At 44.5% G+C, this 26,077-nt stretch overlaps 1 protein-coding gene and 1 pseudogene across 3 annotated transcripts in view; one reads left to right on the top strand and one right to left on the bottom strand.

Moving 5' to 3' along the window:
• The window catches only part of LIMK2 (LIM domain kinase 2), a 79,294-nt gene that overhangs the window by 4,334 nt on the left and 48,883 nt on the right, over positions 1–26,077 (top strand). For all 3 annotated transcript variants that reach the window (XM_053586903.1, XM_053586905.1, XM_053586904.1), the window contains one exon: positions 15,523–15,622. In XM_053586903.1, the coding sequence (XP_053442878.1) occupies positions 15,523–15,622 (100 nt within the window). Of the gene's footprint in view, positions 1–15,522; positions 15,623–26,077 lie in introns of those variants that run through there.
• Positions 5,338–5,521, bottom strand: LOC128585034 (uncharacterized; annotated as a pseudogene).

The raw sequence follows: 26,077 nt of genomic DNA, 5'->3' as shown, positions 1-26,077 counted from the left end.
ATGCTGATGAGAGGATAGGAGCAGTCGGTAGATGAGAATGTGCTTGGCATGTTCAAAAAATATGATACCCACAGTGACGATCAATTTTGGTCAGAGAATACTTTTTTTTTTTTTTTTTTTCAAACAAGAGTCTTGCTCTGTCACCATGGCTAGAGTGTAGTATTGTCATCATAGCTCGCGACAACCACAGACTACCAGGCTCAAGTGATTCTCCTGCCATAGCCTCCTGAGTAGCTGGGACTACAAGTGCACGTAACCCAGTGTTTCTATTTTTAGTAGAGATGGGGTCTTGCTCTTACTTAGGCTGGTCTTGAACTCCTAAGCTCAAGCAGTTCTTCCACCTCAGCCTTCCAGAGTGCTAGGATCACAGATGTGAGCCACCACACCCAGCCAGGTGATATTTCTTGAAGGAAGTAAGTTTTGAGAAATGTTAAATTGGTTCAAAAATTAGGAGGTGGCCAGGCACAGTGACTTACACCTGTAGTCCCAGCACTTTGAAAGGCCAAGGCAAGAGGATCCCTTGAGGTCAGGAGTTTTTAGACCAGCCTAGGCAACATAGTGAGACCCCATCTCTACAAAAAATAAGAAAAAAAAAAAATAGCTGGGCATAGAGGTATGTGCCTAGAATCCTAGCTACTTAGGAGGTTGAGGCAGGAGGATCGCATAAGCCCAGGTGTCTTTAAAAAAAAAAAAAGTTGGAAGGTGATAATATCTTAGTAGGGAAGAAACTTTGGGAGTAGGATGCAAAGGTAGGAAAGTTTCAAAGTATTCATAAGGGGTAGTGAATTGATAAGTGTGTTAGAGGGGCAAGGATGAGGAGGTGGGGAAGTCATAGGAAAAGGAAGCTAAGGCTAAGAGGGTGGGTGAAGCCAGGCTGGAAGGTTTAATGCCAGGCTGGGGATTTTTGAATTTTCCAGCCTGCCCAGGGCACCAGTGTGGAGGTAGGTACAGTAGGCCCTGTGATGAGGTGTTAGTGGTAAGAATGGAGAAGGCACCAACCAATACATGGGCAGGCCAGGGTGACTTAGATGGCCCCGAATATGGAATGGAGGGAGCAGAGTAGGGTCTGAAAGGACTGTAGGGTTTCAAAGCTGAATAATAAAAACCATCATGTTCAAGAGGCTGTATGAGGCTTTCCACACTTTTTCTTTTTTTCTTTTTTTAAACAGTCTCATTCTGTGCTCCGGCTAGAGTACCATGGCATCATAGCTCACAACAACCTCAAACTCTTGGGCTCAAGTGGTCCCCTTGTCTCAGCCTCCCAAGTAGCTGGGACTGTTGGCAGCTGCCACAATGCCCAGCTAGTTTTTAGTAGAGATAGGGTCTCCGTCTTGCTCAGGCTAGTCTAGAGCTCATCACCTCAGGAGAGCCAACTGCCTCAGCCTCTCACGGTGCTAGGATTGCAGGCATGAGCCACCAGGCCCAGCCAGCTTTCCACATTCATGATGGCTTTTGTGCCTCTTCTGGAGGCTAAGCTGATTCCCAGGTCAGGACTGGCTTCTGGTCACTGTGAATTTGAGGGGGGTATCATTTGGGGCATATTGGGGGTCACCGGCATGCATCACTTTGACATTTGGTGAGTGGACCTAAAACTATAGCAGTCTGTTACAACTCTATTTTCTTTCTCATCCTTGACCTTTCTTTACACAATAGCAAGAATTAAGACTTTTTAACCTATTAATTTATATCAAATAGTCACTAGAACATGAACTCCATATATCACTTCAAGGCTGTGTGCTGTGATCGTGCTACTGTACTTAGGATTGGGCAGCAGAGCAAGACCCTCTCTCTTATTTAAAAAAAAAAAAAAAGAGCAGGCCCCATAAACCGAGGGTGGCAGGTTCAAACCCAGCCCCTGTCAAACTGTAACAAAAAAATAGCTGGGCATTGTGGCAGGCGCCTGTAGTCCCAGCTACTCGGGAGGCTGAGGCAAGAGAATAGCATAAGCCCAGGCGTTGGAGGTTGCTGTGAGCAGTGTGACGCACTCTACCCAGGGTCATAAAGTGAGACTCTTGTTTCTACAAAAGAGAAAAAAGAAACATTCTTGAGCATTCACCGTGGGATTCGGTTTTGTCAAGTCATGCTGCCTATAATTTGTCCGGGAAAGAAAGTAGCTAAAGAAAGAGGCTTTGGATACTAGCAAGACATGTGGTCAATTTCCAGCCCTAACACTTAATTAGCTGAGTATTTCAGTTTCTTCTTTAGTAAAATAAAAACAGTAATAGTCCTTTCATATTAGTTTTTTTTAGGGTTTTGTTGTTGTTGTAGTTTTTGTTTTTGAGACAGAGTCTCACTTTTATTGCCCCAAGAAGAGTACCGTGGCATCATAGCTCCCAGTAACCTCAAACTCCTGGGCTCAAGCTATCCTCTTGCCTCAGCTTTCTGAGTAGTTGGGACTACAAGTGTACACCACCCCGCCCAGCTAATTTTTCTATTTTTACTAGAGACACGGTCTCATTCTTGCTTAGGTTAGTCTCAAATTCCTGAGCTCAAGCAATCTACCTGGCCTCCCTTTCATACTAGTCCTTATTTCATGAGATCTTTGTATTCAATTAATTCATACTTGTATAGTGCTTAAGACACTACCTGCACATAGTAAGGCCACTAAGATATTCCCCCCCATCATCAACAGTGTGTAGAGAACTACTTTATAAGAATATATGAATTGGCTCGGTGCCCATAACTCAGTGAGTAAGGCGCCAGCCACATACACCGAGGCTGGTAGATTCAAGCCCAGCCTGGGCCTGTTGTGGCGGGCGCCTGTAGTCCCAGCTACTCAGGAGGCTGAGGCAAGAGAATCACTTAAGCCCAAGAGTTTGAGGTTGCTGTGAGCTGTGATGCTATGGGATGCCATGGCACTCTACTGAGGGCAGCATAGTGAGACTCTGTCTCAAAAAAAAAAAAAGAGGCGGGTGGTGCCTGTGGCTCAAAGGGGTAGGGCGCCAGTCCCATATGCTGGAGGTGGCTGGTTCAAACCCAGCCCCGGCCAGAAACTGCAAAAAAAAAAGAATATATGAATTGGTTAACCGGTTCTCTGATAAGGGATTTTTTTTTACAGCTTTCTTGAGATAACAAAATGCCTACTCATTCACAACTAAGTCAATTTGTTGGAAGTAAGAGCCTTGTTTGAAGCAGCAGGAGCCATCTGTCTCATTTGTTTCTCTACAATGTATCTTATTACTGTACTGAGCCTGCCCTGCCCCCAGCACCTGGTTTGTCCTTCTCTGAGGTATTATTTCTGTACATATCCTTGTCCCCTATGCCCAAGGAATACTTACCAGGGGCCCTAGTAGTTCCTGGCCTAGTTTTTCTCTTGCACATGGGCACCTAGAAAGTTTGCTGAATTTGGTTTGAGAACATTCCCTTCACATTTCAGAAGTTATCGTATTCAGCTCAACCTTTTCACTGGCCTATAGACATGAAGGAAGGAAGAGAAGTTACAAGTTGGTCCAATTAAGTGCCAGGTACTGTAGGAGGTATTTCCACATCTATTACATTATTTCTTTGAATCTTCTTGGTAATCCTGTATGGTAGGTAGTATTAACCTCTTTTTAAAGATTAGGAGACAACCTCAGAGAGGTTAAGTAATTTTCTCAAGGACACAGAGGCAAACAGTAACAGACCCAAGTTTCAAAACCAAGTCAACACCAGTTCTTAGGCTCAACCCTCACAAATTTTTCCTAATAAACTAAAGAAGAGAATACTAGAACAACAGCAAGAATGATACTTTCTGAGATGCCTGTGTCTGTGCCTTAACATGAAAAATAAGAGGCCCTGGTTTGGTGTCACAGGTTTTCAGAGCTGGAAGAAATCATTTAATCTCTCCTTTTATGAAAGAAGAATCTTAAGATTCAGGAGAGTTCAAGAAGCTCCTTTTCAGATAACTCATGCTAGTTTAAAAGTAAAAAAAAAAAAATGAAGCTTCTTCAAAAATCATCTAATCTGGGTGGCACCCATAGCTCAGTGGGTAGGGCGCTAGCCACATACATTGAGGCTGGCAGGTTTGAACCTGGTCCAGGCACGCCAAACCACAATGACAACTGCAACAACAACAACAACAACAAAACAGCTGGACGTTGTGGCAGGCACCTGTAGTCCCAGCTAACTGGGAGGCTTGAGGTAAGAGAATGGCTTAAGCCCAAGAGTTTGAGGTTGCTGTGAGCTATAATGCCATGGCACTCTACCCAGGGCAATAGCTTGAGACTCTGTCTCGAAAAAAAAATCATCTAATCTTTCTTCCTGAGACACTCCCTTTGGTAATATTTGTTTTTTTTTTTTTTTTGAGACAGAGTCTTACCACCCTCATCATAGTTCACAGCAACCTCAAACTCTTGGGCTTAAGCAATTCTCTTGCCTCAGCCTCCCAAGTAGTTGGGACTACAGGCACCCACCACAACACTCAGCTCTTTTTGTTGTTGTTGTTGTTTAGCAGGCCTGGGCCTGGTTCGAACCCACCAGCCCCAGTGTATGTGGCTGGCGCCCTAACCCCTGAGTATGGGTGCCAAGCTGTTTGGTAATATTTGGTAAGCTGGTAAAGGAGAATACCCTTTAGGAGACAAGAGAGAGTATCTAGAGAAACGTTATCATTACTGTTGGTTTTGTTGGTAGTCATTTCATTAAAATGTGATAATTTTCTCTTGGCTATTCCCCACCAGCTGCTGCCCTGCCCTTCTGCTTCCTGCTTTGTCCTGGAACAAGTGGGATTTATACACCTGACCTGCCAATTCCCAGGGGGCCCAGGGTTACCATACTTATTGTTTTATACTGTACTGAATTGACTGGATTTTGTTCCTGGTTCTCATTGTCTGGTGGAACAGGAGAAGTTTCAAAGATTTTTTTCAAATGAAAGGATAAGATCTGTACATGTTGCTTCAAGCTAGGCATTAAGGTCTCAACCCTCAGTTGAGCACTGGGGATTTCTCAGTGCTGGGGCCTGAAAAGGGCTAGTTTGCAGAAATATACTTCTTATACCAAGTTTAAGGTGTATATTGTGGAAAATGCACTGGATCTGAGCTGGGGTACCAGATCAAGCCCTTCTACTGAATAACTGTGTGGTCTTGAGCAAGTCTCAACTTGTCTGAGGCTGCACTGGGTAATAAAAATATAACTGTAGCTCTGGTTGCGGCGTCAGTCACATACACCAGGGGTGGTGGGTTCAAACCCGGCCTGGGCCAGCTAAACAACAATGACAACAATAGCAGAAAATAGCCAGAAGTTGTGGTGGGTGCCTGTAGTACCAGCTACTTGGTAGGCTGAGGCGAGAGAATTGCTTAAGCCCAAGAGTTTGAGGTTGCTGTGAGCTGTGATGGCATAGTACTCTACTAAGGATGACATAATGAGACTCTGTCTCAAAAAAAAAAAAAACAAAAAACTGGCATGGTAGTCTAACAGCATTTGTTTGAGTCCCTTTCTGACTAGCTTTTACTAGCTTTATGATGGTTATGCAACTCATCTTTTCAATTAGCAATAATCATGCCTCGGATAAACCTCATTGGCTACGATATTGCCACTGCGCAAAGCTACGCAACTCATCTTTAAGCCAATTTTTTTCTTTCAGAAAAATCAAATGGTTGGATTAAATTAAATAATTTTAAAGATGTTTCCTGCCTTACCATCCCTAGTGCCTGCCCAGTACATTAGAGATTGTTTGAGGGTCATGTTACTAAGTTGTGAGAAAGAAGCATATATGAAATGAAAATGTTTTATACCAAGATTCAAAATATCCTGTAGATGAGAACATTTGTAAGGAGCCATTTCTTGGCAATTTTCACCTTGTTTGCATTGTACATTTACTACTTCTTAAAAGCAGCAAATTCCAATAATAACTGAAGGCACGGTTTTCTGTTCATTAAATGCCTAATAAGGGCCCCTTATTATTTGAGGCTGCTGTGGACATGTATTTAATCAAGCTCCCTTTCTGGACTTTTAACAATCAGTAGCCACTGTTGATAAGTCTGCAGATATGGGAGGTAAATACTATAGAGCAGTAGTTTTCAACCTTCCTAATGCCGTGACCCTTTAATACAGTTCCTTGTATTGGGGTAACCCCAACCATAAAATTCTTTTCTTTTCTTTCTTTTTTTTTGAGACAGAGAATCAAGCTGTCACCCTGGGTAGAGTGCTGTGGTTCAAGAAAATAATTTTATGATTGGGGGTCACCACAACATGATGAACTGTATTAAAGGGTCGCAGCATTAGGAAGGTTGAGAACCACTGCTGTAGAGGGAGAGAGCAAACAGACTGGTACAATGAGATATTTTCCTAGAGGAAGAACTTCCCAGGCAGGCTGGACTCTGGACTGATCTTCCACTGGGCTTCCAGAAACCCCCAAGACTTTGCATTACAATATTATATTTCTCTTACCTTTCCTAGAAGAAAGGTTGTAAGAGAATTAGGATCGGGCGGCGCCTGTGGCTCAGTGAGTAGGGCGCCGGCCCCATATGCCGAGGGTGGCGGGTTCAAACCCAGCCCCAGCCAAACTGCAACAAAAAAAATAGCCGGGTGTTGTGGCGGGCGCCTGTAGTCCCAGCTACTCAGGAGGCTGAGGCAAGAGAATCGCGTAAGCCCAAGAGTTAGAGGTTGCTGTGAGCCGTGTGACGCCACGGCACTCTACCTGAGGGGGGTACAGTGAGACTCTGTCTCCACAAAAAAAAAAAGAGAATTCAAGATTGTTAAGGGAGCTGAAGAGTTCAAGAGTGTTCTCTTGAAGAGAGTCTAGGCTTAAGAAACTGAGGACTCAGACTCTGGGTGAATATCCTTGCTCAGGTACTTTCTAACAGAAAAGCAACGTGAATGCATGACAAATAAACTGAGACCAAATTTATCCACATGAGACTTTACCCATACGTAGTTTGGGAGCCAGAATACTTATTCCAGTGGAATCATCCCCACTGATTTTTGGAAATTACCTTTATAGCTAGCAGTTGGATTTTTTTCAGCTGGATGCACCACATAAAGGAGTGTCTGTTCTGCTTCAGGCGCTATACTCGGCCTTGGACGTATGGTGATGATCAAGATGCAGTTCTTGCCCCTTAGAGCTGGGGATAGGGTAAGGAAAAAAGTGGAGTGAGAGGGCCTGAAGGAGACAGAAACATACAAAACGAACTGTAATTAAAGAATAAATTATGTAAAACAGGTGTAAACAAAGTGAAGCCATCAGGATAAAGAAGTTTAATTAAGGGCTTGGTACCTATAGCTCAAGTAGCTAAGGTGCCAGCCACATACACCTGAGCTGGCGAGTTTGAATCCAGCCCGGGCCTGTCAAACAACAATGACAACTACAACCAAAAAAATAGCCAGGCGTTGTGGCAGGCGCCTATGGTCCCAGCTACTTGGGAGGCTGAGGCAAGAGAATCGCTTAAGCCTAGGAGTTGGAGGTTGCTGTGAGCTGTGATGCCATGGCACTCTACCCAGGGCAACAGGTTGAGGTTCTGTCTCAAAAAAAAAAAAGTTTGAAAAGATGGGGAAAGTATTCTTTTTTTCTTTTTTTTGTAGAGACAGAGTCTTATTTTATCGCCCTCGGTAGAGTGCCGTGGCATCACACAGCTCACAGCAACCTCCAGCTCCTGAGCTTAGGCGATTCTCTTGCCTCAGCCTCCCAAGTAGCTGGGACTACAGGCACCCACCACAACAACCGGCTATTTTTTTGTTGCAGTTCGGCCAGGGCTGGGTTTGAACCCACCACCCTCGGTATATGGGGCCGGCACCCTAACCACTGAACCACAGGCGCCATCTGTTTTTTGAGACAGAGCCTCAAGCTGTCGCCCTGGGTAGAGTGCTGTGGCATCATAGCTCACAGCAACCTCCAACTCCTGGGCTCAAGTGATTTTCTTGCCTCAGCCTCCAAAGTAGCTGGGACTACAGACACTTGCTACAACGCCCAGCTATTTTTTGGTTGCAGCCATCATTGTTGTTTGACGGGCCAGGGCTGGATTTGAACCCGCCAGCTCAGGTATATGTGGCTGGCGCCTTAGCTACTTGAGCCACAGGTGCCAAGCCAAGGGGAAAGTATTCTATACTTAGAGAATAGTGTAAGGTAAGGTATGAAGGTCACATTACAAGAACAGGAATGCGTATGACAGAAATAGAAAATAAATGAACAAAATTTAATGAGAGACCAGGAGCAGTGGCTCATTCCTGTTATCACAGCATTTGGGGAAGCCAAAATGAGAGGTTCACTTGAGGCTAGGAATTCAAGACAAGCCTGGACAACATAGCAAAACCCCATCTCTGCAAAATATCTTAAAAATTAGCCAGGCGTGGTGGTGTGTACCTGTAGTCTTAGCTACTTGGAAGTCTGAAGTGGGAGGATCAACTTGTATCCGGGAGTTTGAGGCTGCAGTAAGTTATCACACCACTGCATTCTAGCCTGGATGACTTGGTGAGACACTATCCCCAATTAAAAAAAAAAAAAATTGGGCGGCGCCTGTGGCTCAGCGGTTAGGGCGCCGGTCCCATATGCCGGAGGTGGTGGGTTCAAACCCAGCCCCGGCCAAATTAAAAAAAAAAAAAAAAAATTAACTAGAACATTCCTTTGTAAGGAGTGATAAGAGATAATGTTCCTTGGGGCCACTTGTGGGGGCCATTTACTCCTTTTTCTTTTTTTCGAGATTGTCTCTATCACCCTGGGTGGAATGCTGTGGCATCAAGCTCACAGCAACCTCAAACTCTTGGGCTCAAGTGATCTTCCTGCCTCAGTCTCCCTAGTAGCTGGGACTAAAGGCACCCGTCACAATTTTTCTATTTTTAGCAGAGACAGGGTCTCACTCTTGTTCAGGCTAATCTCAAACTACTGAGCTCAAGCAACCCACCCACCATGGCCTCTCAGACTACCAGGATTACAGGCATGAGCCACCACGCCCCACCATTTACTTTTTTTTTTTTTTTACCATTTACTCTTAATAACTGTTTATTGAAGGACTGTAGCAGGCAAGGAGCCAGACTTGGTGCCCTAGTCCTCTGAAGGTAACAATAGCCCACTTTAAAGATGTATAAGTTTTCTTTTCTTTTTTTTTTTTTTTTTTGTGGTTTTTGGCCGAGGCTGGGTTTGAACCCACCACCTCCGGCATATGGGACCGGCACCCTACTCCTTGGGCCACAGGCGCCGCCCTAAAGATGTATAAGTTTTATTCCTACTTCTGGGCCTTTGCATTAATTCCATTTCAACTTCCATCCCCATCTCCAGTGTTACTCTTCCCTCCCCCTTTTTTGCCTGGTTTGTCTGTTTATTATATTTTATTTATTTATTTTGAGACAGAATCTTACTATGTTACCCTCAGTAGAGTGCTGTGGCATCACAGCTCACAGCAACTTCAAACTCTTGGGCTTAAACGATTCTCTTGCCTCAGCCTCCCAAGTAGCTGGGACTACAGGCGCCCATCACAATGCCCAGCTATTTTTTTGTTGCAGTTGTCATTGTTGTTTTAGCTGGCCTGGGCTGGGTTCAAACTCTCCAGCCTGGGTGTGTGTGGCTGGTGCCACAATCACTGAGCTATGGGCGCCGCCTTGTTTATTTATTTTTTTTTAGACATGATCTCATTCTGTCACCCGAGGTAGAATACAGTGGTGTCATAATAGCTCACTGAAACCTCAAACTCCTGGGCACAAGCCATCCCCCTGCCTCAGCCTCCAAGTAGCTGTAACTTATAGACACCTACCACCATGCCTGACTAGTTTTTCTATTTTTTTGTAGAGACAAGGTCTTGGTTTTATTCAGACTGGTCTCAAACTCCTGGCCTCAAACAATCCTCTTGCTGCCTCAGCCTCCCAAAGTTCTAGGATTACAAGTATGAGACACTATACCTAGCCTGCCTGGTTAATATACAGATATTCTCAAGTGATTCTCCTGGCTCAGCTTTCACAGTAGCTGGGACTACAGTTGCATACCACCACCACTCTTAACTAATTTCTATTTTTTTTTTTTTTTTTTGTAGAGACAGAGTCTCACTTTATGGCCCTGGGTAGAGTGCCATGGCATCACACAGCTCACAGCAACCTCCAGCTCCTGGCCTCAAGTGATTCTCCTGCCTCAGCCTCCCGAGTAGCTGGGACTACAGGCGCCCTCCACAACGCCCGGCTACTTTTTTGGCTGCAATTCACCCGGGGCCGGGTTTGAACCTGCCACCCTTGGTATATGGGGCTGACGCCTTACCCACTGAGCCACAGGCGCCGCCCCTAATTTCTATTTTTTGTAGAGTCTTGGTCTTGCTCAGGCTGGTCTGGAACTTCTGCGCTCAAATGATCCTCCCATCTCAGCTTCCCAGAGTGCTAGGATTATAGGCATGAACCACCAAGCCCATGTATTCATCCTTTAGAGCTCAGTTTAGAAATTACTTCCTCGAGGCCAGGCACAGTGGCTCATGCCTGTAATCCTAGCACTCTGGGAGGCCTGGGCCGGTGGATTGCCTGAGCTCACAGATTTGAGACCAGCCTGAGCCACAGTGAGACCCTCATCTCTAAAAATAGCCAGACATGTGGCAGACTCCGTAGTCCCAGTTACTTGAGAGGCTAAGGCAAGAGAATCGCTTGAGCCCAAGAGTCTGAAGTTGCTGTGAGATATGAGTCCACGACACTCTACTAAAGGTGACAAAATGAGACTCTTGTTTTTAAAAAAAAAAATTACTTCCTCAAGGAATATACCTTTGCCCTGCCCCTGTTTTCCTAATTGATAGCTCCTTCATACCACTTGCCCCAATTATAAATAATTATATTATTGTTTAATATTTGCTCTATATTTAATCTCTCTCTTGCTTGCTGCTCTTTCCCCAACACAGCATTAGATGCGTAGTTGGCATGCAATAAATACTTGCTGAAAGAATGAGTGAAGTGTATCCATTGAATTTAGCAATAAGCGATCACTGTTGACCTTAGACAGTTTCAGAGAAATGGTGGGGGTGGAAGCTAGATTGCAGTGGGTTGTGCAGTAAATGGGAAGTGAGGAAATGAGGACAGTGATGTGTAGGCACCTCACCTTTTTTTTTTGCAACAGATTCTTGCTCTGTTACCCTAGCTGGAGTGTAGGGGTGTCATCGTAGCTCATTGCAATCTTTTTTTTTTTCTTTTTTAAGACAGAGTCTCAAGCTGTCACTCTGGGTAGAATGCCATGGCATTACAGCTCACAGCAAGCTCGACCTCTTGGGCTTAAGCAGTTGTCTTGCTTTAGGCTCCCAAGTAGCTGGGACTACAGGTGCCCGCCACAACACCCAGCTATTTTTTTGTTGTTGTTGCAGTTGTCATTGTTGTTTAGCTGGCCCGGGCCGGGTTCAAAGCCGCCAGACTTGGTGTATGTGGCTGGCACCCTACCCACTGAGCTACGGGTGCCACCTGCTCATTACAGTCTTAAACTTCTGGATTCAAGCAATCCTCCTGCTTCAGCCTCCCAAGTAGCTGGGACTATAAACATGGGCCACTGTGCCTAGGTAATTTTTTTATCTTTTGTAGGACAAGGTCTTTCTACTACTCAGTCCAGTCTGGAACTCCTAACTTAAGCAGTCCTCCGGCGTTGGCCTCCCAGAGTGCTAGGATTGTAGGTGTGATCCACCAACACCTGGCCGTGGCAACTTCTTTTTTTTTTTTAAGAGACAGAGTCTCACTTTGTTGTCCCCGGTAGAGTGCCGTGGCGTCACAGCTCACAGCAACCTCCAGCTCTTGGGCTTAGGCAATTCTCTTGTCTCAGCCTCCCTAGTAGCTGGGACTACAGGCGCCCACCACAACACCTGGCTTTTTTTTTTGTTGCAGTTTGGCTGGAGTCAGGTTCAAATCCACCACCCTTGGTATATGGGGCTGGCGCTCTACTCACTAAGCCACATGTGCCTCCCACAGCTTTTTCTTTTTTTTTTTTTTGAGACAGAATCTCACCTTGTCTCCCTTGGTAGAGTGCCATGGCATCATAGTTCACAGCAACCTCAAACTCTTGGGCTCAAGCGATTCTTTTCCTTAGCCTCCTGAGTAGCTGCGACTATAGGTGTTTGCCACAGCACCCAGCTATTTTTAGAGACCAGGTCTCGCTCTTGCTCAGGCTGATCTCGGATCTGTGAACCTGTCCACCCGCCTCAGCCTCCCAATAGACAACTTTTTATACTTGTGGCTCTGAAGGAGAGAAGCATGGGTGGTAGCTAGAGGAGCAAATGTGGTCCAGAGATTTTTTTGATGAGAATGCCTTGAACTTTTTTTTATTATTATTGAATCATAGCTGTGTACATTAATGCGATCATGGGGCACCATACACTGGTTTTAGAGACCATTTGACATATTTTCATCACACTGGTTAACATAGCCTTCCTGGCATTTTCTTAGTTATTGTGTTAAGACATTTATATTCTACATTTACTAAGTTTCACATGTACCCTGTAGGATGCACCGTAGGTGTGATTCCACCAATCACCCTCCCTCCGCCTTGAACTTTTTAAAATAGTAATGTGAAGGAGCCAATGCAGAAGAGGGGGCACATAGAGATAACTGAAAGTACACATCTTCCAAGAGGATGGAATTCAGAACAGGAGTGCCATGCTGAATAGTCCAGCCTTTGTTGTGTAGACACTGGGTAATCTGACCTGAAGCAGAGATGCTCAGAGTCTGGGTGAGCCAGCTAAGATTTTGCAGTAGATGGGGAAAAGAAGTCAGTGACTTGAACTAGGGCTAGGGTGAAGGACAAGAGAGACATTTGGAAGGTTGGACCAGGTAGATATGAGAGGAAGGAGTAGTGTGTCTTGGTTTTGGGTCCTTCATGCTTAACACAGAACAGGTGCTAAAATAAGGGTTGATTGGAATGGCTTTGAGTTTCTCAAGACTAGAGAAAGCAGCACAGTTTCTGGAGAATGTGGCAATAACAGCTTATCTCAAATATCTTTATGGGGGAAAGTCCTGATCCTCTTTGAATTCTGGAAATAACCAGAAGTCATTCAGAGCCAAAATGTTCAATTGTTGAATAAGTGGGTGGTCAGGTTAGAGACTATTCCCTTTGGGTTAAAAAGGGAAAACAAGAAATAAGGTGCAGCTCCAAAATAATGAGACTTGATAGAAGTGGAGCCTGGCAGCACATAAGTTGACTCTGAAAGCCCTCCCATGTCAGAATTCTAAAAATATTTCAAACAGATATTCCAGAACTTGGAAGATTCATTTGGATGTCAGTGTCCATTAAAACTCTCTAAATAATTCATCGTCTGGTCCAGTGTCGGTCACCTGACCTGGGCCTGGTTTGAATGAATTTATACTTTGGAGTTTAGAATGAGGCAGAAAACCTGTGTTTAAATGCTAGACTGCCACTAGACCAGTTGCCCTCTTCCACCTGGCCCCAAGTTTCAGTGATCTCATCTGTTAAATGAGAATGATGGTACACTCTCTGACCTCTGCAACCCCCAAAACCAAAAGCTCCCTCTTGAGAGTCTGAGAATTTTAGATCCAGGAACAATGGATGATAGGCGTATTCCTGTCCTGTCACTGAGGAACTAGAGACGAGTGGGTGGATTGTGGTGGTGTTTTAAAGCTTTATGTCAGCTAATTCTCCCCTGGGATACAAGGACTACTGTGTACACTAGCTGCCCCAGATTGGTGCTGAGCAGTCTTGAAGTGCCGGGAGCCATTCTTTGTCTATTCATGGCCCCTGTGCTTGTGAAACAGGGTTCGGTGACTGTCACTGTGCCTATGGCAGTCTGAAATTACCCAGAGAAAACAAAGCTGCATACACAGAGCACACAAGGGAGTTCTGTAACAACTTTGTCCTGCTTTCTAGAGCTGAGTCGGTACCACAGCTTGATCTCAGCTGCCCTCTTTATTTTAAGAATTTGGCATCCAAGCTATACCAGGAATATTGTATTTTGTTCAAAAAAAGCTCTCTTTTGGAGGAATATGTACTGACTATTTTTTCTTGTAGAGACAGAGTCTTACTTTATCGCCCTCATTAGAGTGCTGTGGCGTTACACAGCTCACAGCAACCTCCAACTCTTGCCTCAGCCTCCCAAGTAGCTGGGACTACAGGTGCCCGCCACAGCGTCTGGCTATTTTTTTGTTGTAGTTTGGCCAGGGTTTGTACCCGTTACCCTCGGTATATGGGGCCAGTGCCCTACCCACTGTGTTACAGGCACTGCTCTATGTATTAACTCTGATCTCTCAGTCTGTACAACCCTTCCCCATCTTTCTAGTCATCTCTAGTGTCAGTTTTCTCTGCAGACTTTTCCTGGCTCCCTCCATTGCAGTAAACAGATGTTAACATGGTGGAGTGGACAGTGCAGAAACTTTAGAATGAGGCAGACCTGAGTTTGAGTTAAATCTGCCATATATGGCCAGTCACCCCTGTTTCTAGCCCTGAGTTTCAGTTTTCTCATTTGTTAAATGAGTGTAATAATACCTGTCTCACAGGATTGCTTTGAGAATTAAAGTGATAGTGGGTCTATGGAAACATCTAGCATAGTTCTTAGCATACAGGAAACATTCATTAAATGTTTGTCTTTTTTCTTTTATACCTATTAACTTTTGTTTCTCTGAACTAAAAGAGTACTTTTACCTGTGAAATAACATCCAAGTGACAAATCACAATATGGAATATATGAGAATTTCTTTTCCAATGGATTTGTTTATTTTTTATTTTTCACAGAGACAGAGTCTTGCAAACTGAAGTACAATGGCCTAGTCACAACTTACCATAACCTTAAACTCCTGGGTTCAAGTAGTCCTCCCACCTCAGTTCCCCAACTCACTGGGATTATAAGGCATGAGCAGAGATAATGTTATCCAGTGTAGAGCTTTGTATCAAGAGGACCAATGACATTGATTGAATGAATGGGCTCCTGGACTAGGTGATGGAAAATTTGAATAAAAAAGGGCCTGTGAGGCATAAGAAAAGGCGACAACATGTTTAACCCAGAAAAAAGAAGTTTCTGAGTGCTGGATGGGAACAGTCATAGAAAGAGCTGACACTGGAAGGAGAGAGACCTGTTCATTTCTTATACTCAGAGCTATAAGCAATGCCTGAGAAGGCGGATTTTGTTTTAGTAGAAAAAGGCCCAATCAGAACCATTTTAAAAAATGGAAATGAGACTCCCTTTTTTTTTTTTTTTTTGTAGAGGCAGAGTCTCACTTTATCGCCCTCGGTAGAGTGCCGTGGCATCACACAGCTCACAGCAACCTCCAACTCCTGGGCTTAGGCGATTCTCTTGCCTCAGCCTCCCCAGTAGCTGGGACTACAGGCGTCCGCCACAACACCCGGCTATTTTTTTGTTGCAGTTTGGCCAGGGCTGGGCTTGAACCCACCACCCTCGGTATATGGGGCTGGCGCCCTACCCACTGAGCCACAGGCGCCGCCTGAGACTCCTTTTGAGGCCATGAATTCCCTGACCTTGGAGACATAAGCAGAGGTTGTTTAAGTGCTCATCGGGGATCTCATGGGCAAGACTGTGCATGTAGCAGAGCATTGTCCTAACCCTTTCCTTATGAGATTGTTATTTCGGTCTTATTCTGTGTGGTAGGAATCCTGTTCCTTTGCCTCCTGCTTCTTTGGGCTTCTGAACCTCTTTGTTTTGCATGCAGGTGAAGATGCTTGGAGGTGTCAGGGCTGTGGGGACCATGTTGCTCCAGGTCAGAGGTTATATAGGACTGTCAATGAAGCCTGGCACAGCTCTTGCTTCCGGTAAGTGGATGCATCCTCCTGTCTTTACCATTGTACTTCCAAGCACTATTTCGTTTTCTGGAAAATACAGAAACAAATTTCAATCTCAGTGCAAGGGTGAGAAGAGGAATGTGTCAAGGAAGAGCTCATGACCAAACCTCAAGTGTGGCCCTCCTGAAGCCAGGTTCAATTGGAAGAGCCGCAAATGGGCCAAATGCTGCTAGAGGCAGGGTTAGGGGATGCCTGGAGCCAGGGTTTCTCAACCAGCATAGTCATTGTATGGGTGAGGAAACCAAGGCCTAGAAGGAGTGACTTTCAAATGGCTGCACTACTGGTTGTGTAGATGCCCCAAGGATTGTTGTTTTTTTGTTGTTGTTGTTTGTTTTTAGTTTTCAATATTTTTAAGGTTTAAAAAGTCTTTTAAAGATTATAATTTCTAGTTGGAAAATATGATCTGAATGAATACCCTAATGGCAAACCACTGCAAAATGCTTTAGCATTTTGACGTTTAGGACACAGGGGTAGGGATTATCTTCCAAGCACCCTAGCTCCCTCAATGAGAAGGTCAGAGGTACTCTGGTTTGTGTTATTGGGACATCTATTAGGTGATATAGATTGTTCCTCCTGTAGTGTGAGCTCAAGTATTGTTTCTAATGTGGTTGGCAGAGCTGGCTCTTCACTGTAGGATGCTTCTCTAGGTTCTTACTTTTTGATACTAACTTTATTATAGCTCTTAGATTATTTTTGGTGCTCAATTTCTTGAAAATTATACAGACTTTAAAGTCATATTTTTTCCTGCTGTCTGAGATTCACTTTCCTCATTTGTGAAACAGGGATGTTAATAATCTATCTTCTTGTTGAGATTGAATGAAATAATATATGCTAAGCACCCAGTAATGGCACGTATGTACTGAATGGTTATTCCTTCTCCCCATCAGCTTGGAATCCTCAAGGGTAGTGGGAGGAGCTTGTCCTTGTAGTCTCCAGAACATAAAATGTGCCTGGGTCATAGGCATTCCACATCGGTCCACTTCATAAGCTAGGTGGGCCTATTTGGCCCCAGAGGTGTGAAGTGGTCAGGCTGTACTTGTGTCCTGAGAATAAGACAGACCATAGAAAGGCACTATGTGCTGTAGATTTCAACTCACACACACAGCTTGTTGTAAAGTATCCCCTGGCTGATAGCAAGTAATTTAGTTGGCCTTTAAGCACTTGCCTCCCTGCTGGGAACTATGTGGGGGTTTGGCTCAGAGATATCTGGCCTCTGTAAGAGTTGGACAGAAAGCAACATTTTCCTGCCCTTTTCAGCTATAACTTAGAGCTCTCAAATCCTCCCTTTGGATCTTATGCCTTGGTTTCTCCTCCCTTTACTCCCAGAAAAGTTGATTCTGCCTTTTCTTTTCTAATTTAGTATGACAGAAGCAGAGAGTGTCAGAGATATAAAGGGTCTCATACCCTTTCATTTTACGGCTGAGACTAATAAACAGCCTCAGAACCCAGTGATTTCACACACTGCATTTTCCCCTGGCATCTAACCCATATGGTCATGTCTGTTTGTTTTTCTATTTGTATGAAGATTTTCTATCAAAATGAGTGGGACAGAGTGTAACAAGCTAATCTTTGGAATTTCTGGATTCTCCTATAGCTAAAGAACTTCAGAGTAGTAGAAAGGACCATCTACTACTATATGGAATAACCCCTTCACATCACAGATGAGAGGCCTGAAACCAAAAGGCCTTGCTTAAGGTCACTTAGACAAACATGACAAGAGCTAGCTCAATTTTAATTGAGATCTTGGGTCATTTGTAAGGCTAGTGAGTTGCTGGCCTGTGAGTATGTGTGTGTGAGAGAGAGAGAGAGAAAACTAACACAAATACATATATGTAAGGGAGAATTAAGGCACATTAGCCTAGTGGATAAGAGTACAGGCCATAGAATAGCACTGTGGTTTTATTTGTTTATTTATTTTGTTTTGTTTTTTAGAGACAGTCTCAATTTATCACCCTCGGTGGAGTGCAGTGGGATCACAGCTCACAGCAACCTCCAGCTCTTGGGCTTAGGCGATTCTCTTGCCTTAGCCTCCCAAGTAGCTGGGACTGCAGGCACCCCCACAACACCCAGATATTTTTTGTTGCAGTTTGGCTGGGGCAGAGTTCAAACCTGCCACCCTCAGTATATGGTGCCGGTGCACTACTCACTGAACCATGGGTGCCGCCCAGCACTGTGGTTTTAAATCTTGGCTTTGCAATTTATTAACTGGGCTTAAGTGACTTCTCTAAGTTTCAGGCACCCCATCTGTAAAATGAAGATAAAGATGTTACTCATCCCACATTGTGATTAGGGGGGATTAAACACAATACCCTACATGAAATGATTAGCATAGCACCTGATACCTAGAAAACTCTTAATAATCATAGTGAATTTGTGCCTATATACATCTTCATATATACATTTATTTCTCTTACTACACGTCCATTGGTCATGTGGAGCCAAAGAGCATGTGTGTTTGATCTCCTAAGTTGCTGCTTCATCTTAAGGACAGAAACTCTCTAATCCCACTCTACTGAAAGAGCATGTCTTCTGACTCCTAAGCTTTTCTATGATAAATTCAAACTGGATACCATGGCGCCCTCAGAAGGAGCCTGCTAATTTGCCATGGGAGAGTAGCTGTTTTTTGGATCAAGTTTGACTTTTGCCTAAATCGGAGGAAGATCTTTGGGGCTGGGAAGACTATTTGTCTGACCACAAGCAATACGTTGGATTATGAGGAGCATGGGGTATCAGCCTGAATGGTCTTTTGAGATCCCTTCCACTTCACCTTTCCAGTGATTCTCTGGTGAATTTAAGAGTGCATGGGTGGAGACCTGCTGAAAGCAGGACTCTCCCTCTGTACTACTCAGAGAAAGTCATTCTTCATGGCCCCCTTCACTTTTGCTCTTACCCAGCTGGGCTACAGTTACAATAAAGGAAATGACTTTTCTTCTCTCCTTTCCTTGACACCTTTGTTTTCCTAGTCACAGGGTAGGACTGAATAGTGAATGGAGAAATTGCTGGAGTCTGGTCCAGACTCCTCCCGCCTCTCCCTCACCTCCTCCTTATACTACCCCATTCTCCTGTATGCAGCCACATCTGTAATCCTGCCTCGCATAACCTCTGACAGATTCTCAGGTGCCCAGAATAGTAGGAAGCCAGTTAAACTGGAACCTGGGACTGTGCAGTGGGGGCCCCCTGACACATTTCCTGGAAATAGCCCAGTCTGTAATTGTACTGGTATAGTTAGGTGCTTGGCCAGGATCTTTCTGATCTCCTGGACACTTGGCTGATCAGCCCTGCTTCTGCTTCTTTCTAAGCTTCCCAACAGGCCTTTTTAAATTCTGAGCACCTCCCTTTCCTTGAACAGTGGGTACCATTGATTCTGGAACTGGGGATGTTTTCTCTGAAGCTCTCTGGAACTGGCTCCCTGTCCCAGGAGGCCAGGAGAGCAGCCAGAGTGTGTATCATTTGTAGCATGAGTTAAAGTGTGGAGCTAAGCATGGTGACCTGGCCTCTTGGCCAGCCAACAGCTTTTTTGTCCCTTCACCCTTGTAAGGAGTTAATTGGGGCTATAAGGAGTTAAAAGCTACACCTGTTACTCTTTATGGCCCCAACCTGGGTCTCTGTTGCTAGACTTTTTTTCTAACAGCTTTATAACAGGGAAAATGCCCCACTTTTAAGGCTCTTGGGAATGCTGAGAGCCTTAATTCTCAAGATCACTAACACAGTCTATTTTAGCTTTCTCTTTTGAGAAGTAATTACTAATGCCTGTACTCTAGAAAAAAAGGCTAGTGCAGATAGAAGACTGGTCATTTTATCAGGCAACAGATTATTTCCGCTAAATTTGTGACTCCAGGAAGGCCAGTGAAGCAATGACACACGTAGCAACCAGAGACTGTGTTGTAATGCATCAGCTGACAAGGTACTTTCTGTGATGCTGAAAGCTGCTTTCATTTTCTCACTCTTACTCCCATCTAAGCAAGTGTGGTAGAATCATAATTGCAGTCATAGGTAACATTTATTGAGTGCTCCATGCCAGACAATGTCCTAAGTATTTCACATACCTTATTAATCTGTACAGCAACCCAATAAATGCAATACTGGTCTTATCTACTTTAAAAATGGGGAAATTGAGGTTATTTGCTTAAAGTCACAGAGCCTAGTAATTACAATAACTGGGATTTGAACCCAGGCATTCTGACTCTTCTACAAGAATCTCTTGGCCTTCCCACAAATGGGCATGTGATTTAACCTCACTGAGGCCCAGTTTCCTCTTCTATAATACAAAAGTGCAGGCTCAGCACCTGTAGCTCAGCGGCTAGAGTGCCAGCCACATACACTGGAAGTGGCAGGTTCGAACCCGGCCTGGGCCTGCCAAACAACAATAACTACAACAACAAAATAGCCAGGCCAACGTTGTGGTGGGCACCTATAAGTAAGCCACCTCCCAGCTGCTTGGGAGGCTGAGGCAAGAGAATCACTTAAGCCCAAGAGTTGGAGGTTGCTGTGAGCTGTGATGCTATGGCACTCTACCGAGAGTGACATAGTGAGACTCTGTCTCAAAAAAAAAATAATAATGTGAAAGTACAAACCCTCACCCTGCCTGCTACACACCTGTAGTGTCAGAAAACATTGGAGGACATTGGTTCAAAGCTTCTGTGAACTCTATATAAAAGTGTCAACAGAAATGCTGTTAACTTTCTCCTGTGTCTCAGCCTCCTGATGTGGGCGTCAGTGGAGCAGCCCTGCCATCTGCTGTTGTGCTGTTGATGTTGCTGCCACATTTATTGGCCAGAACCTTTGATTCTGGCTGTGGTCTTCTGTGAAAGGCCACAAACAGTTTCCTTGTTTGTCCTGTTTATCTCTAAGGAAACAGCCAGCTGGCAGGTCATTACAGATGGCTGGCAGATAGGGTCTGGGGCCTGCCTGTCAGAGAAAGGAAGGACAGACACCTAGACCCTGTTGTGCCCCACCATAAACTCCAGCCCGAACACTGAGTAGGACTCCTAGGAGGTAGCAGCAGCATGTGACCTTCAATGTGCCTTACTCCTGCTCTTTTTTTGGAAAGAGAGAACTAAGACCCCGCATAGAAGCCCCATAGCTGCTATCCAAGACAGAGACAGAGAGATGGAGAGGGGTGGGACCAGGAATGGATGACTGATACTTACTAAACATTGTATTAAGAGCTTCGTTTAGATTATGAGATTCAATCCTTACAACAACCCTGCAACTCCCATTTTATACTAAAACAGGAAGACCCAGAAAGTGGAGTAACTTGTCCAAGGTCATACAGCTGACATTTGAACTCTGGTCCCCTGGCTCCCAACATGGTCATTTTTCCACTGGGACTCCTAGGAAAGAACAGTCAACTTGGAGATAAAAACCTGGTTTGAATCTCAGTGGAGCCAGACTAGCTGTATAAACCACAGCAAGTTCCTTAGCCCCTGTGCGCCTCAGCTTATCTGTAAACTGGGGTAAAAGTAAGCCACCACTTAGACTTGTGAGGATCAAGGAGGTAATGGATAAGAAAGGACTCTGAGGGTGGCACCTGTAGCTCAGTGGGTAGGGTGCCGGCCACATACACTGGGGCTGGCGGGTTCAAACCCTGCCTGCGCCAGCTAAAACAACAATGACAACTGCAACGATAAAAAAAATAGCTGGCCATGTGGTGGGCACTGTAGTCCCAGCTACTTGGGAGGGTGAGGCAAGAGAATTGCTTAAGCCCAGGAGTTTGAGGTTGCTGTGATCTGTGACACCATGGCACTCTACTGAGGGTGACATGGTGACATAGTGAGACACTGTCTCAAAAAAAAAAAAAAGAAAGAAAGGACTCTGAAAGTATTAGGATGGTACAGTGTGAAGAGTTAGCAACAGCACATGGCAGCATTATGCATCTTCTATTAACTACACATAATTTGGAAGATCATCTGCTATATTAAAGGCACCGAATTAGGCACTGTTAGGGATACAGAGTTGGCATACTGACCTGGTCTCTTAACTGGTTCCCTCAGACAGTTGAAAACAGACAATAACATGGAATGTTCCTAACAGTGGCTTCAGTGGCTTCCATTCTGTCACCTGAAACATTACCTTTGTAATGTTGCAGAGGACAGTCTTCAGTCTTCATCTTATATGACCTCCCAAAGGGCTTTAGAGGTAGGAGTAGAGAAAAATGAATCTGAATTTGAAGTCAAGTTGCTTAGGCTTACATCCCAGCTTCACTCACCAGCCACCTGACTGTTAGCCAGCTGCTTAACCTCTCTTTGCTACAGTTTCCTCCTCTGTGAAAGGGATAAATGGTTCTCACCTCAAAACGGTGTAATGCCAATTAAGTTCTGTTATATGTTCAAAGTCCTCAGCACAGTGCTCACACATAGTTAGGACTTAAAAGATGTTAGCGTTTATTATTAGTATCTGTCACTCTTGAAATGTTCTATTCCTTTGGCTTCCATGACCTTCCACACTGCTGGTTTCCGCCCCTCTCTTTGGCAATTCCCATTTGCTTATCTTCTCCCATCCAGTTATGAGTTTTTGCCATTCCTTCAGGTTTGTTGTTTTCTTACTAGGCAGTCTTATGTATATCTGTAGTTTCCATCATCCTCCACATGCTGATAACCCCTAAACCTTCCTACTGACCTCTAGAGCCATATACATAGTATTCTACTATCAACTAGGCTGAACTTTCAATCTTCCCCCCAAACCTATCTCATTGAGAGGCACTACCATCCATCTACTTCCTAAATCAGAAACCTGGGAGTCCTTGATACCTCTTCTCTCTCATCCTCAATATCCAACCCTATCAATTTTATCTCTAGATAATATTTTGAATGGGTTCACTTGTTTCCCTTTCTCCTATCACCACCCTGTTCCCTATTATCTCTCTCCTAGATAGCTGCAGTAGCCTCTGTCTCTCCACATTCTTCCACAATCACTCTATATCCCCAATCCATTCTCTACAGAGCAATTGGAAGGAATGATCTTTAAAAAAAGAGGCCGGGTATGGTGGCTCACACCTGTAATCCTAGCACTGTGGGAGGCTGAGGCATGAAGATCACTTAAGGTCAGGAGTTAGAGATCAGTCTAAACAAGAGTGAGGCCCCGTCTCTACTAAAAAATAGAAAAATTAGCCAGATCATGGCATGTACATGTAGTTCCAGCTTCTCAGGAGGCTGAGGCAGGAGGATTATGTAAGTCCAGGCATTTGAGGTTGCTGTGAGCTAGGGTGAGGTCGTGGTACTCAACCAAGGCAACAGAGTAAGACTCCTGTCTCAAAAAAAATAAAAACAAACAAATTTTTTAAAATTAAAAATAAATAAATAAATAAAATGCTGCCTATATCACACTCTGTTGTCTCTCCTTACACACTTCCACAACTTTCCAGTATTCTTAGATAAACACCAAAACTCTTTAACAAGGCATACAGTAGACACAACCCTCCCCTCCCTCTGGCTGTCTCTCCACGTCTCTACATCCTCCTGCTCACTTTGACAAGGGCTTTGTTCATGCTGCTCTCTCTGATTGGAATTTCTCCTCACCCTCTTTTTGCCTAACTAACTCTTGCTTATCATTCACATCTTACTTGGGTGGCTCAGGGAAATACAGTAGTAATTCCTTATCCTGAAGAGTAAGTCAGGACCCCATTTTATGATTTCATAGACCTTTCCTTAAAATCTTTTTTGTTGTTGTTGTCATTTTAATCTCACATTTATTTGTGTGATCGTCTCTTTTTTTTTTTTTTTTTGATGAGACAGAGTCTCGCTCTGTCACCCTGGGTACAGTACTGTGGCATCATAGCTCACAGCAACCTCAAACTCTTGGGCTTGAATAATCCTCTTGCCTCAGTCTCCCAAGTAGCTGGGACTATAGGCGCCCACCACAATACCCAGCTATTTTTCTGTTGCAGTTGTCATTGTTGCTTAGCTGGCCTGGGCTGGATTCAAACCCGCCAGCCTCGGTGTATGTGGCTGGTGCCATAACCACTGTGCTATGGGCGCCTAGTCCATCTGGCTATTTTTAGAGACAGGGTCTTGTTATTGCTCAGGCTGGTCTGAAACTGCTGAATTCAGGCAATCCACCCACCTCAGCCTCCCAGTGTGCTAGGATTTCAGGCGTGAGCCACTGAGCTTGGCCTTGATCTTCTCCTTTTTAAAAAGTTTCTTGTAGAGGCCGAGCGGGATGGCTCATGCCTATAATCTTAGCACTCTGGGAGGCCAAGGCAGGAAGATCACTTGAGCTCAGGAGTTTGAGACCAGCCTGAGCAAGAGTGAGACCCTGTCTCTACTAAAAATATAGAAAAATTAGCCGGGCTTTATGACACGTTCCTTTTTTTTTTTTTCTAAGATAGAATCTTAAGCTATTGGCCTGGATAGAGTACTGTGGCATCACAGCTCACAGCAACCTCCAACTCTTGGGCTTAAGTGATTCTCTTGCCTCAGCCTCCCAAGTAGCTGGGACTAGAGATGCCTGCCACAACACCGGGCTATTTTGTTATTGTTGTTGTTGTTATTGCAGTTGTCATTGTTGTTTTAGCTGGCTGGGGCCAGATTTGAACCCACCAGCTTCAGTGTATGTGGCCAGTGCCCTACCCACTGAGCTACGGGCACCGCCAACGCATTCCTGTAGTCCCAGCTACTTGGGACACTGAGGCAGGAGAATCACTTAACCATAGGAGTTTGAGGTTGCTGTGAACTAGGCTAATGCCACGGCACTCTATCCTAAGGTAACAGAGTGACACTGTCTCAAAAAAAATTGTTTTTTCTTGTAGAGATGTGGTCTCATTATGTTGCCTAGGCTGGTCTTGAACTTCTAGCCTCAAGTGATCCTTTCCCCTCTGCCTCCCAAAGTGCTGGGATTACAGGCATGAGCCTCTGTACCTGGCCCACATTAATTATCTCCTTAATGGTATCTTAAGATCTCTAATAATAAACTTGGAAAAATAACCCATGGGATATTTTTTGTCCTTCATTGTGTCACCACTGTGCCTGTCATGGGTGCAGGAAAGATATTTATTGAATGAATTTGCCAGAGGTGGCCAGGACATATGATGTAAGTGAGGCCTTTCCCTGTCCCTCCCCTTCCCCACATCCTTCCCTTTAGCAACCACTGTGGTTGTAGTTACTGTAAATGGCAAGGAGGAATGAGTGCCAGGCATTGAGTCGTTTTGGGAAATTGCCTACATGTGTCAAGGTGAGAAATTAAAGCTTTATCTGCTGTCCTCCGAGGAACCATCCCATAGGGAGGAGAAGCCAGAGAGGCTGACCCAGAAGTCCTTCTCTCCAGCAGCAAGTCTTGAGCTGTGTTCTTTATAGGTAAAATCCAGACAGGAACAAGACCTGAGTACCTCTGGAGAAGGAGCAATAGAAGAAGAATTGAGTTCAGCTACTCTAGCCCAAGCTAATTATGAATTGTCCAGACAGCTGAAAATTTTCAATTCCAGTTGTAAGTTTTTTCATTTTTAAAATTTTATCTTTGAAGGATAATGGTTAACTAAAGATGTCCACTAAGTATAGAGTGGGGAAATTATATTTACATAGTATCTTTTACTTATAGGTAATTTGTGGTGAGGAGGGGAGCAAATAGGTTGGCAGTTCCCTCAAGAACTTGGAAATTTAGTTTGTCCTCTGTGAGTTAAATTAATTAGATATGTAAGTAATTAGAGTAGTATTGTGTGGTAGTTAAGAGCACATATTTAGAACTAGATTGCGTGGATTCAAATCCTAGTTATGCTATTTATTAGCTATGCACTTTGTGTTTCATTTCCTCATCTAAAATATGGGAGGCCAGACTTGGTAGCTCACGCCTGTAATCCTAGCGCTCTGGGAGGCCGAGGCAGGTGGATTACTTGAGCTCATGAGTTGGAGACCAGCCTGAGCAAGAGTGAGACTCCATGTCTACTAAAAATGAAAAAACTGAGCTAAGAGGCTCGCTTGAGCCCAAGAGTTGGAGGTTGCTGTGAGCTATGATGCCATGGCACTCTACCAAGAGTGACAAAGTGAGACTCTGTCTCAAAAAAAAAAAAAAAATGGGGCAATATCTCACTACCAGCCTCCTCCTTTTTTTTTTTTTTTTTTGAGACGGAATCTCACTTTGTCACCCTCGGTAGAGTGCAGTGGCATCCACAGCTCACAGCAACCTCTAGCTCTTGGGCTTAAGTGATTCTCTTGCCTCAGCCTCCCGAGTAGCTAGGACTATAGGAGCTCACCACAACGCCCGGCTATTATTTTGTTGCAGTTTGGCTGGGGCCAGGTTTGAACCTGCCACCCTCAGTATATGGGGCTGGCACCCTACTCACTGAGCCACAAGTGCCGCCCGCGTGCCTCCTCCTTATTGCCTATCCTCATAGTATTATGTGAGTGAAGTCATGCATGGCACTGGGAACAGGCGTCACATAGTACTCATGAATATTAGCCATTTGTTTTTAGCTACTAGAAAAGCAAATGTCTC

Source organism: Nycticebus coucang, chromosome 4 (assembly GCF_027406575.1).
Source record: "Nycticebus coucang isolate mNycCou1 chromosome 4, mNycCou1.pri, whole genome shotgun sequence".
NCBI classification, from domain to species: domain Eukaryota; kingdom Metazoa; phylum Chordata; class Mammalia; order Primates; family Lorisidae; genus Nycticebus; species Nycticebus coucang.
This window is presented reverse-complemented; position numbering and strand designations above follow the sequence as displayed.